Raw genomic sequence first — 12,470 nt, 5'->3', positions numbered from 1 at the left:
CAGTACCAAGCAAACAAGGTGGAATTTCAAAGGGAATCTGGGCCTTCTGGTGCAGGTAGTGAAGCTAAGATGAAAATGCTTCTCTATCTGTAAACAGTTTCTTTCAAATGAAGTATAACTGTCAAATGCGATCAAGCATCCATCATGAATGTACAGTAAAAGTACAGCAATAAAGTATTGCTCCAACCAAGTGCTTTAAACACTGACTAATGTTTCAAACATGGTGAAACATTGTTAATAAATTTAAGTGTTGTTTTGGGGAATTACTGACCATGTCCAAACCAAACAAATTGAAAAGAGGCCACTTGACTACTTTATAATGGCTAACTGCTAAACTATACCTATGAAAAGTATTCGATTGTCTGCATTCATACACATATAAACTTGAGTGACATCCTTTTCTTAATCCATAGTTATGGAACCACATTCCATGAAGTTCTCTATGCACTGTTCTTGAGAGAATCTGAAGGCCATAGATATCTCTCTCTATCTATCTATCTACATATATATACATATATATCTACATATATATATCTACATATATATATCTACATATATATATCTACATATATATATATATCTACATATATATATGTATATGTATGTGTTCTGGTTGTACATGCACGTGCACTACTCACGCTGGGAGCAATACGCTGCAGCTGTCTAAGGGTGATGCGGTTATACATGGTGCTGATGTCCTTTCTTTGGTCGTCATATTCTGACACAGTGATCTGGAAAGAGAGGAAATTTTACTCAGCACTGCGCACACACTCATGTGAAAAAAGAAACACATACACGCACACACGCACACACACACACACACGCACACACACACACATACACACACACACACACACACACACACACAATCAGCTTACATTGGCCAGACGGGTCTCCAGCTGTATAATCTCCGTGGACTTCTGTGTGGCGTTGTGAGCTCCCAGCATGCTCAGCAAGCGCTCCATCAGACCCTTGTATGCCGTCAGGATCTGAGAAGCAGAGTGATATCAGCGCTAATAGACAGGAGGTGCTGCTGAGACATCGTAAATAATGTCCGGAGACGGCGGTGACATGTGGCAAAGTGGACAGCACAACAACACCACAGTGGGTGACAGAGGAAAACAGGTGGATGGATGAAGAAGAGCGAATGAAGAGTCAATAGGGCAGATGGGAGGAGGAGAGAAGGAGGAAAGGACTGAGGGAGAGAAGATGGGGGAAAGAGGGGAAAGAGGAAGGGAGGGTGGCAAAGAGAAGTGGAAAAGAAAGCAAAAGAAAAAGATGATGTAGGAAGGAGAGAAGAGAGAAGCGAGAAGGCAGGCAATGGTTGGGGTCAAACAGGAGGTGGGATGAAATGATGATGAAATTTAGGCCAGTGAAAGGAAGAAGAATCAGGGAAGTAATGAGAGGAAGGGAGAAGGAATGGAGGAGGAAAAGTGGAGGGATACTGGTGGGTGGTAATAGAGGGAGAAAGCTCACCTTTGTACTATCTTCATCCTGGCCCAGATAGAGACTTCTTTCAGGCAGTGTGAGCCCTTCCTGATCAATCTGCACCAACATATGCACACATACAGTCAAAAGCTCAGGAGAGTTTTTATCTGCCATGTAGTCATATGTTTTACTAAGCACCCCACTGGTACATATTCAAAGGGTTGATTAATATTTGATACTCTGAAAAAATGGTAACATTTACAAACTATTCTCCACACTGTATGCTAAACATTAATCATTTATAACATTTAATGAATAATTCACACAGAGTAATTCATCTTTTATTAAACTGCAGATGTTTGACATCTAATATTACTGGGTTTTGTGAAAATCCTATCCAGAAGTTTTGGTTTTAAAAAAACTAAACAAAACTCTCCACACACTTATAGTCTTCTGACTAAAATCTAAACATGTGACCTATGCATGAATCCTGGGTCAAAATAGGGGCTTCCAAAAACTTCAAATAGAATAAAGAATTAGACATTTGAAAGTGAAAATTATAAATTATACTAAAAAAAATATTATTAACCAAAGAAAAGAAAAGAAAAAAGCAGCACTGCTGGAGGCTCTCTGTCTGACAGGTAAAACTGGATTTCTGTTCTATCTACCCCATACTGGGCGCCAAAGTAGAAACAGCTGTTTGCTGTGGGCCGAGATCCAGCTACCTTAAAACACACCATTGGTGAGAAAGAGAGTAGTTTAATCCCTGGCTCTATTAGTTTGCCCTCATGTGTACATAATGTAATATTAAATTGTTTTATTCCATGAGAGTTTTTTTTTTAATAAATAAATAATTTAATATGACTTTGGCCAGTTTCGACAGCACTAATGATAATAATATGTCTGTAAAGAGGCAAGTTCAGCTCTAATTTAGACTTCCATTGGACCTTTTGTGCCATTGTTGCACTGTATTTGGAAAAAACCCCACATTTTTTTAATACCATTAAAAACTCACACAACAAGCATTTTCAAATGGACTGAGTTTTCTCATAAGTTCTCACCCTGATAGCATTCCTTGAGGAGTTTTTGTCATCCACATTGACGGTGAGGGAGAAGAAGACAGCAGTGCTGTACTCTCCCTGCGTCCTATAGAGCAGCTCATTAAAGTCCGGTCTCTGTGGTGCACCCTCCCTTTCCCACCCTGCAGCACCAGGGGGAGCCCCCACCAGGTCCCACCCTCCACAGCTGTCTATTACCTCCATCATGGGGTCAGACCCCAGCTTGTCAATCTCCTGGATGTTGATGCAAGATCGATAGAACTCCTTGACTTTACGCTCTGCTGAGTTGGGCCCACGCCTCCGAATTGGCTCCAGCAGAAGGCGCTGTAGTTTCTCCTCATTATGTTCTCCTATGGCAGTAATGATGCCGTAGCTGAGCTTGTCCTCTGGGATGCCATGGCGCCTCAGCCAACCACCACAGGCGAAGGAATAGAAATCCTGGCATGGCTGGATGGTTGGGTCGATATTGGCCTGAACAAAACGAGCAGCCCGCAGGAGGGAGCGTTTCCGCTGGCAGTCCTGACGGCACTGCATGTCCTGGTGGACGTCCAGTGAAATGTACTTGAGTGCCAGCATGCTTCCCAGGATGACACACATGCCTGCAGCAAAGACCAGTGCAGAGAGGAGGCAGATTTCCCTCCGGCTCCATCGAGGGAGGCCCCCACTGTTGCCGGTGCTCCCTGGATCTTTGTTTCGACCACCTGACCAGGTCCCTCCCCGACTTCGTCCCATGTGACGGTCCAAGCTGCCCCCCAAATGAAGAGTCATACCATTACTGAGGATATCACTGCTGTAGCGACCGCCATATTTAATTTCCTGGAACTCATCATAGTGGGCTGTTAGTGAGTACGTCTTCTCCATCTTAAAGTAGAGTTTCTAGTCAACAAAGAGAAAGAGGAAGGGATGGAATTGGAGTTATTTTTGTGTTCAGAGTACTTTTATGACCGCTCCTACCGAGGCAGAAGCATAAATACCTTGTATGGGGCAAAACACTCAACTGATGTCAAAATAATCCTGTTGGCCTTCTTTAGGAAAAGTCCCCTTTATTCTTTTTAAATCAAAAGCCAGCAGAGCAAGAGACTTCCATTGTTAACAAGGAATCTCTCGGGTCCCGCTCTCTCTTGCTCATTCTCCTCCCCTCTGCTCCCTTTCCATTTGTTTTCCTCTCCCCGCTCTCTCTCTCTCTCTCTCCAACCAGTTACAGGTCACCTGTCGATAAAAAAATAAAAAAGAAATGAGACAGAGCAGGGCTGTAAGTCGACAGAAAGATGGGAAATTGAATCCATGATAACAGCCGCACAGGATGACAAAACAGCATCTGTTTTGCCACATTTCCCCCCACTTTGTCTCCGTCTGTTTGTCAGGTAAAGCTGTTGGATTGATTGGTGATAGTCAACCCACAAGGAGACGATGCCCCCCCTCCCAAACTGAATTATGGCTTTGGACAGATCAATGGCGAGTGAGAGCAAAGACTTGAGCATCAGCTGGGCAAAGATAGGTGTGGCAATCACCATAACGTAGCCCATCTCAGTCCGAATTGATGTAAAATTTTACTATATTGCAGATGGGTAGATAAAATGTATTACCTCTGTTTTGCCGAACGTATATGAGTGGACCATCATAATACACCTGCCAAGAGCAGACCAATGTTTCTGATCATTTTGAAGAAGTAAAACTGAATTGGAAATGCCTTCCTCCTTAATATAGCTGCAGAAATGCAGTTTCCATGTCACTTTTTTACTTACACGCCTGCCAACTCCCTGTTTGTTAATGTAAAACACAAGGTGACAGAAAAACGGAAAATTGAATCTATAAGTACAAAAGCAGAGAATGACAGAAACAGCATCTGCTTCGCAACACTTTCCCCCACTTTGTCTCTGTCGGTTTTTCAGCTGAAGTTGTTGAATTGATTGGTGATGGTAAACGCACAGGGAAACTATGTCCCCCCACCGACTTGTGACACATCAATGGAGAAGACTTGGAACAAAGATTTAAGCATCAGATGGACAAAGATAGGTGAGTCAGTCCAGTTTGACACAAAACATTTATTACTGCAGAAGGACAGTTGATCACCTGATGACACACACACATGCCAAGCTGACTTGCTGTGGACCGAGCTAATACGCCAGCAAAGAGTGGACCAGTGTTTCTTGTCATTCTAAGTAAAAGTGAAGGGTATTTTCTTTTAAGGTCTTTTTCTTTCTTAATGTCACTTCAGATATCATATATGTTTGTGTTGAATCTGCCTTCCTGTTTATGAAAAAAAAGTAGACCCTTTGCAGAGAACTTAAAAGAACACCAAGTTCTCACACGATGAGCAGCTGCATTTGAATTTTAACACAAACACTCATAAAGCTCTTAACATGCATTTCTGTAACACATTAAAATGTATTCTTTTTCACTTTTGGCTATGTTCTACATGTAGCCTTTAAGTTATATCACCGGTCTTTAGAAAGATACACTGACTGATTGTTTTTTGGATGGTGTCCCAATCGGAGCTTGTAAGCGTGCCCAAGTCTGTGTGTGTGTGTGTGTGTGTGTGAGAGAGAGTGAGAGTGAGACAGAGGTTGTTTTTTAGTGGCTAGGCACAATGGACCTGCTGAAAGCTGTGAACGCTATCTGTAAATATTGATCCCTGTTATCTCCACTGAGGATAGCAAACTTCAGCACTGATTACTTTAAACAGCTCTCCTTATAAGAATGCTGTATGTAGACAAGAAGAAAAGAAAAAGCAAGAAAAGGAAGAAGGACAAAATTTTTTAAATAAACTAAAGAAGACTTTATAGGTAAACAGGTGTATAGCTTTCCCCATTCTGTGGCAGATGGATGATGAGTTGGTTCAAATGTTGAGTTTTAGTGGGAAAAGGGCAGCCTAAAATAAACCCAATACTGTAGAAAGTGTGCATGCGCGGTGCAGGGATAACATTATTGTCTATCACTGCAGAGATGTGGACTTTCGGTCTCAGTAATTGCATGTTTGAACAAATACAGCCATCTTTATTGGAAGGGTATCTACTCTTAACTTCTGATTATGCCTGCATTCAGGATAACTCTAAATAAAGGTATGATTCATGCTTTGGGACAGTAGCAGGAAGCAGCAAGATATCGGAGCAAGCACCAAATAGCAAAATGGAAAGCAAAGACTAAACAAAGCCTTACATGTGGTCATAGTGTCCACAGTGTCCAGAGTTAAGGGTTAATTTATTTGGAGTCATATTTTGGAACTTTTGTCCAGTACTCTCTTTTAGCATTGTTTTTCTGTACCAACTCATGAGGAAAATATCTGGCTACACTCCTCTGTCTACTGACTGGTGACGACAAAAGCCTGTGATTGGTTTTACACATTGTTTTGAAAAATGTTTACTGGGATGGTCTAAAGTCGACATTGGACATTGTACTTTATCAGAAATGTTCAATAGGTGAATATCCTCCTGTCCAACATTTTTCTGTCTAACAATTTTTGCACAAGTGTACATCCACTTCACATTGATGCTGAAAAGCTGTGAAAAATGAAGCAGAGTTGTTGCGCGTCATTCGCCCAATGATATCTCTCGTTATGATTGACAGCGTTTTTCTTTTGCCTTTGAGTGTGGCTGTGAACACTTCCTATTTTATAACTGCTTTACCTGCAGCACAGCCTGACTCTGAAAGCTTGTATGTAAGGTTGGTGGCTGGTCTGACGTGCATGATGGTAAATAAATGTTTTTTTTACATTTTTTAAAATCATAAATGTTTTGGTTTTCTAACAATTTAATAATTAGGATTCATTTCATGTGTACGTGCCTTTCAAACATCTCAAGGTAAACTTGTATACATACAGCATTTAAAGCCATATATACAATTATAATAACCAAATAAATAAAATCACAAAGCAAAATTATTAAAAAAAAAAAAAACTGATCACAGTAACAAAGGCCATGCTACAATGAAGGCTATGCAAGTCTGAACAGGTTCTGAGATGAGATTTAAAAATAGAGGCAGTTTATGGTTTGGAGATCTGGAAGAAGTGTGTTTCAAATCTTGGGGCAGAGCAACTAAAGGCTCTAAGTCTCATGGCAGTCAGATGCAGCAGAAGGAACAGACAAAAGAGAAGCTGAAGAGGACCAGAGTGTGCTAGAGAGTAAGTATTAGCAAGATCAGATAAGTATAGAGGAGTAAGGTTATGAAGGGCTTTGAAAGTGAGAAGGAGGATCTTGAAGTTAATGTGTAGGTGAACTGGAAGCCAATGGAGCTGTTTAAGAACAGACGTTATGTGTTCAGTGACTCTGGTTCGGGATATAATGTGGGCAGCTGAATTCTGAACCAACTGCAGTTTATGGAGAGATTCATGAGAAAGACTGTGGAGAAGAGAATTACAGTAACCAGGATGAGATGTGACAAGAGCATTGACAGGTATGGCTGTGGAGAATAAGTGAGGAACAAAGGGGTTATTATTGTGAAGATGAAGGTAGGCAGACCAGGTGATATTGTTTATGTGCCGTGATGGAAAGACTACTGTCAAGGATGATACCCAAACTCTTAACCCGAGGGGAAGGTATGACAACAGAGGTATCAATAGACATTTAAAAAAGTTATAAGACTTAGACGGTGCAAAATTGGTGTTCAGTTTTATTACCATTAAGTTTAAGAAAATTGTGTGTAAACCAAACTTTACTTGCATTTAAATGTTCAGAAATGGATGTGGATGGGTGAGCAGAAGTGGGAAGAGAAATAGAGCTGTGTGTCATCTGCATAACAGTGAAATTGAATCTAATATTTCCAGAAAATATTACTAAGGTAAAGATGACCCCTAAAGCTTGTCTGGGGGCTGGAGGGGATATCATCAACCTCTCAGCCTTTCTAGTGCAGCGCAAAGCTGGCAGGTGGTTAGTGCAGTGCACAGAGATGTGAACAAACTAGAGTGAGCTGAAAGAGGAGAAAAAACAGGGTGAAAGTGAAAGCCAAGTATTGTGTGTCTCTGTGCAGTGTCACTATCAATGTAACTTATCATCCATCAACCTTCTGCTTTGTCACACACACACACGCACACCATAAACATGCTGGATCTATAAAACTGTAACTGATCACTATTACCCTCTTGCACTTCATGCACATAATTTATTATAATGTAAATAAAATCAAATTATTGTTAAAATTATATACCACACAATCTCCTCCTGCAAGTTCTCCCCTTCTCTCTTTCAGCTACAGACACGAACACACATACACATCTTCTTTGTGTCACAATTCCTTATGCGTTATAATAAATTATGACACACACACTCACATGTGCACACACACCATCACACACTGAGTGGACATCCAGCTTATGGCTAATGGATTGGATCTTGCGGGTACCATCGCAGAGAAAGGCATGTGTGATAAATGGCTATTTATCGAACATGACAGGGCCTAATATCTGAGAGGTATACTAACACAGCAGCAGACACACACACACACACACACACACACACACACCCTTTCTTTTTCCTCACTCACACACTTTCCATCCATGTAACAAAAGCACACCCATGCAGATGCATAGCACCATGTCACTGGTCAAATATTTCCCTTAAATCTTATAAGGAAAATATAGCCTTTTGTTTTCTGATAGCTGTGGTTCTCTAAGAGTGATCTGGTACCATTTCTAGTACTGGGATCTTACTTAAGGGGACATTAAGCTAACACACGCTTATTCTGTCAGAACTACTATAGTTCTAGTTTTCAAAATTTGCCAAACAGCTATTTCTACAACTTTCTATAAAACACTCATTTCAGACAGTTTTTTCTTCACTTGGACCTTTATGACATCACAGAGAGAGGTTTTTCTTAATATGGCCATCTAAGGCACACAGCTCTAACTACGAGCACAGAAGTCACACCCACCTTCCTTCCAACTCTTAGCTTCAAGATAGAGGGGATAAAATTCAATTCAATTCAGTTTTTGTAAAGAGCCAAATCACAGCAAATCACAGCCTCCCATTCTACTTTTAAATATCTTAGGAACCACAAGTAAACCAGCAGTCTGAGAAATGGCGTGTTTCAGAGAGTAGATGAACTGTGGGGATGTACCAAGGCCCAGTATGAAATTGCTGAAGATTAATCTGAACTTTAATTCAATCTAGTTCCATTTAGGTAACAGCATTCGTCCCAAGGCACTTCATAATATAAAGTAAAGACGATACATTAAAGAGAGCACATCAACTATCTTGTTGTCCTCTAGAAGCATGCACTTTGCAGTGGTGGGGATGAAGAAATCCCTTTTTGAGGCTAAGGGTGGGGCAGCGACCTACTGTAACTGACTGGGAACTGAGGGGCCAAAAAAGGCCAAAAAAAAAAAAAAAAGCACGTCTTTTATAAGAAAGGACAGAATCTTGCAATTCTAACAGTCCAGGAATAAAACCATGAATAAAACCATGGTGTTTAAATCGAGCATAATAGGTCTGTTTTAAGTGTCTATTCCTTCTTTTTGAGGGTGATTTGAGCCAGCTGTGAACACATTTGATTTCCACTGTGTCCAGGCAACATGCTGTACAAACTAACTCTGACTGAGTATATCCCGGCGCTTAGGTGGATCCGTTTCTGATTCCAGGTTTTGCTGGTAAGAAAGATGCTTCAGTGATGTGTGCACAGAAAACTGCTTTTGTATAGGTGCTAGGGTTTACATATAAAACTGCGGTTCCGTGAATGCCCTCATGGGTGAACTGTCAGGACCACGGAGCCAATTTTAAAGTTATGAAGTTGTCCTTTAAGCAAACTGCAGACTCAGAAGGTTGCATGGACCTTCCCATTGCTTTTCTCACCGCTAATAATAAATCCTTGAGAGGAGCTCAATGCATAATCAATAAGCAGAGGCTTCCAATCATATCAGGGTCAGGTTCACACCACTGTAGATGGATCAAAGTACTACTGGGCTTGGAATGTGGAGTTACTGGTGTGAGTTAACTGATTTCAGTAATGTGGACAGGCAATTTTACTGGTGTAGATTTATTTACTCCTCATTTCCTAAAACGAGCATATCAAATGCTCATTGTGTATCAGCGTGAGCTGTACTAACACATCAACAGATCTAAAGTGTTCCCCGTGGTCCAAGGAGGCAGACAGATTTGCTGCTAGCGAGATGGAATGTCACCTGGGGCAAACATCGGCTGGCATCAGAGCTGCGAAGTTGCTTAAACGATTGCTAGGAAGACCATCAAGATTAAAACCATAAATACCGGCTCTGCCAGTGTTATGCATTCACCCATTAACAAATGGCAGCAAAATAGTGACCCCACCGACAAATACATAAAGAGCTACACCCTCATATTCATTTCCTAGCTGAAAACTTTTTTTTGGCACAGGATTTTGAGATACTTGTCTTCCACAAAACTAAACCATACTCCGGATGCTGCTTTTTACCCACCTTGCCTTCATATTAATACAAATTGACACAGAACAAACTTCCTGCCGCACCTTCACTGTAGTTTGTGAGGATATTTAGTGTTGCCCAGAAATAACAGCTTAGCGGCACCCTCTCCTCTCCCCGCCACTTTTATCTCTGCTCGGGAAAGTTACGTCACCTGAAAGCATTCTATAAATGGACTTATTATCCCTTAATCAAAGTGGTCACAGAGCCTGCCCCAAAAGCTTCACGGTGCTCTGAAGGTTCAGCGTGGAAGCCAGCCTTATCGCCGGTCGCCAGAGGCAAGGGTATAGTGCTGCGGTGCGTTTGTATGGGCTACAGATTTGGACACACAGCTCAAGGGTCCTGCAGTGTAACGGGACTTAGACATGTACCCAAGCAAAGCCTCCTTTGTGCTGCTTTTAAAAACTATGTGTGTTGTGTATACGGAGTAAATGTCCCACATCAGACTTACTGGAGAACTTTTTTTTTTAAGGAACACACTGGGCTCCTTATTCTTATTTTATTATTAAAACAGATGAGTTTGAGTCATCCTGAAGAAAAATTAAGTAGCCCCCACCCCACCCCCTGCTCTCTCTCTCTCTCTCTCTCACATACACATTGGCAGGAATGAAGTGCTCACATACTGTAACTCTATTATCTTTAATGAGTCCCCAAGCTCTCCTTTTCCAGCACTGTGCCAAACTACAGTTCAAACATCAGGATTATTACAGTTTTAATTTGATCTAGGCAAACATTTATTTGATCTGCTTTATTTTATTAGTTAGGCAGTTTTGGTGGATTTCGCTGAAAAGAACCAAGAACCAATATTTTTAAAGAATTAAACTACAATAAATAAACAAATAAATTAAATCGTGCTTCATGGTGCCAGATTTTCATTATAGAAAAACGATTTTTTTAAAATGTTTTTTATGATTTTAGATGGAAAATTCTGACCAGAGCAGAGCAGTTTCTCTCATGTATAGACCTCTGTCTGCAGGGTGGCTGTTGGCACAGAGGCGCTAATTCAAATAAAACTTTCTGGCGTTGCGAAAAGTGAGTAAAAAGTGCGTAAAGACACAGAATGAACTGCTGTGAGTGCGCGAGGAGAACGCATACACATGTCATTTATTCCCAAGTTTATTCCTTAGTAAGTTTGTGCACGTTGTTAATTTCAGCCGGAAATACGGGCAGCATTTAGAGCCAGCGAGGCACGCGGACCTGTCGGACCAGCGCACGTCGTTCGACCGGAAAATAACGCACTCAGTCAGCAGCCAATTAAAGTCTCTTCCACGCGCAGCATCTCGCGCATCAATTTCTCTCTTTTTACTTTTGCCCACCAAAACTTCTGGCCACGTTCGCACAGACACACCGCGAACTAGGAGCACACGTGCATGGCGAAAGCGCAGACTTCTCACTGAAAGGGTGTCTTACTTGGACGTGATTCCCAAGTCAATCTGTGGCACTTTCCCGCCCTATCCTCGCTCTCCGTAATTCAGAAAACACACAAAATGATCAGATTTGGAATCATAAGAACCACCCAGCCCCCTGGTCCCAGCCTGCCGTCACATACACATACGGTGCGCCCTGGCTGGCTCTTTGAGGGAGGAGCAGTTTCAGAACGCTCATTAGAGGTGTGGATATCCGCAGACTGATGGAAACTTGTGCAAGAAAAGATCTTACCTGTGGTGAGTCAATTAAAATCCCTGCTGGGAGTGTAAAAAAAAAACACGCTACTGCATGTGTGTGTGTGAAGGGAAGAGATCCACTCCTCTGAAGGATCTGGCTAGATTATCCGACTCCCCCCCCCAACTCCTCCTCCGGACATCGGCACACACCGGGATCCGCACCGCGTTCTGCTGCCGCTGCAGCTCACAGCCTCCGATGTATGGAGGAAAGAGAGAGAGGAGAGAGAGGAGAGAGAGAAGAGAAAGAGGAGGGGGTCCATTAACGAGAAAAGGTCCACACAGACACACACATCAACACTTAGGCACAAACAGATGTTCCTCCTTTAGTCCACTTAACATTTTCTCTAATTGGCGCTACTTTTAAATAATCACTACTCCGGTGAGTGATTATAAAACCAGAAGCACACTCGGTACATTTTCATGCTGGTGCAAATGCTTTAACTTAATATACTGGCTCAGTAATTACCGTTAATTCTGATCTCTTATGTAAGAAGATGGACTTTTGAGACTCAGTGAGCGTCACAAAATTCTCATTTCATTAGAAAAAGCAGCCACTGCTGACTCATGCAGTAGCGCGCAGTTCCACGCACATTAAAATAACCTGAAACCTGCTCAAAACAACATCAGACCTCCCGTTCACTTTGCTGTAATATTAATCGCTTTTCAACTTTCCCTCACACAGCGTTGAAGGAGTTTTCAATTAAAATCGCCGATTCTACCAGCCCAGAGAGGGAACATCAGCTCATTCCCAAATGAGGGAGCCTATTCCACTGATTGATACCATCAGGCTGAGCGGAGCCTCCAAGTCTATTTGAATAAATCTTGTGGTCTAAACAACCACTAAAACCATGAGCTACAGAAACATTCATCTCCACGTGGCCTCAAAGTCACACTAACCAAAGTAATCAAACCAAAAGCTCCACTAATATTATA

At 41.7% G+C, this 12,470-nt stretch overlaps 1 protein-coding gene across 6 annotated transcripts in view; it reads right to left on the bottom strand.

Annotated features, from left to right (window-relative positions):
* ecel1 (endothelin converting enzyme-like 1) overlaps positions 1–11,954 on the bottom strand; it is a 55,413-nt gene extending 43,459 nt beyond the window's left edge. Inside the window, exons 1-6 of one of the 6 annotated variants that reach the window (XM_082502261.1) lie at positions 11,533–11,954; positions 3,461–3,695; positions 2,490–3,362; positions 1,477–1,545; positions 879–989; positions 639–731 (exon numbers count right to left, since the gene is read on the bottom strand). In XM_082502261.1, coding sequence (XP_082358387.1) covers positions 639–731; positions 879–989; positions 1,477–1,545; positions 2,490–3,347 — 1,131 coding nt within the window. In that variant the 5' untranslated portion in view covers positions 3,348–3,362; positions 3,461–3,695; positions 11,533–11,954. The other 5 variants (XM_082502257.1, XM_082502256.1, XM_082502258.1 and 2 more) reach the window with 5 other exon arrangements.
* Positions 11,955–12,470: the final 516 nt, after the last annotated feature.

Source organism: Aulonocara stuartgranti (genome assembly GCF_965226115.1).
Source record: "Aulonocara stuartgranti genome assembly, chromosome: 14".
Lineage (NCBI taxonomy): Eukaryota > Metazoa > Chordata > Actinopteri > Cichliformes > Cichlidae > Aulonocara > Aulonocara stuartgranti.
The sequence above is the reverse complement of the archived record's forward strand: the minus strand, read 5'-3'. Positions and strand labels throughout refer to the sequence as shown.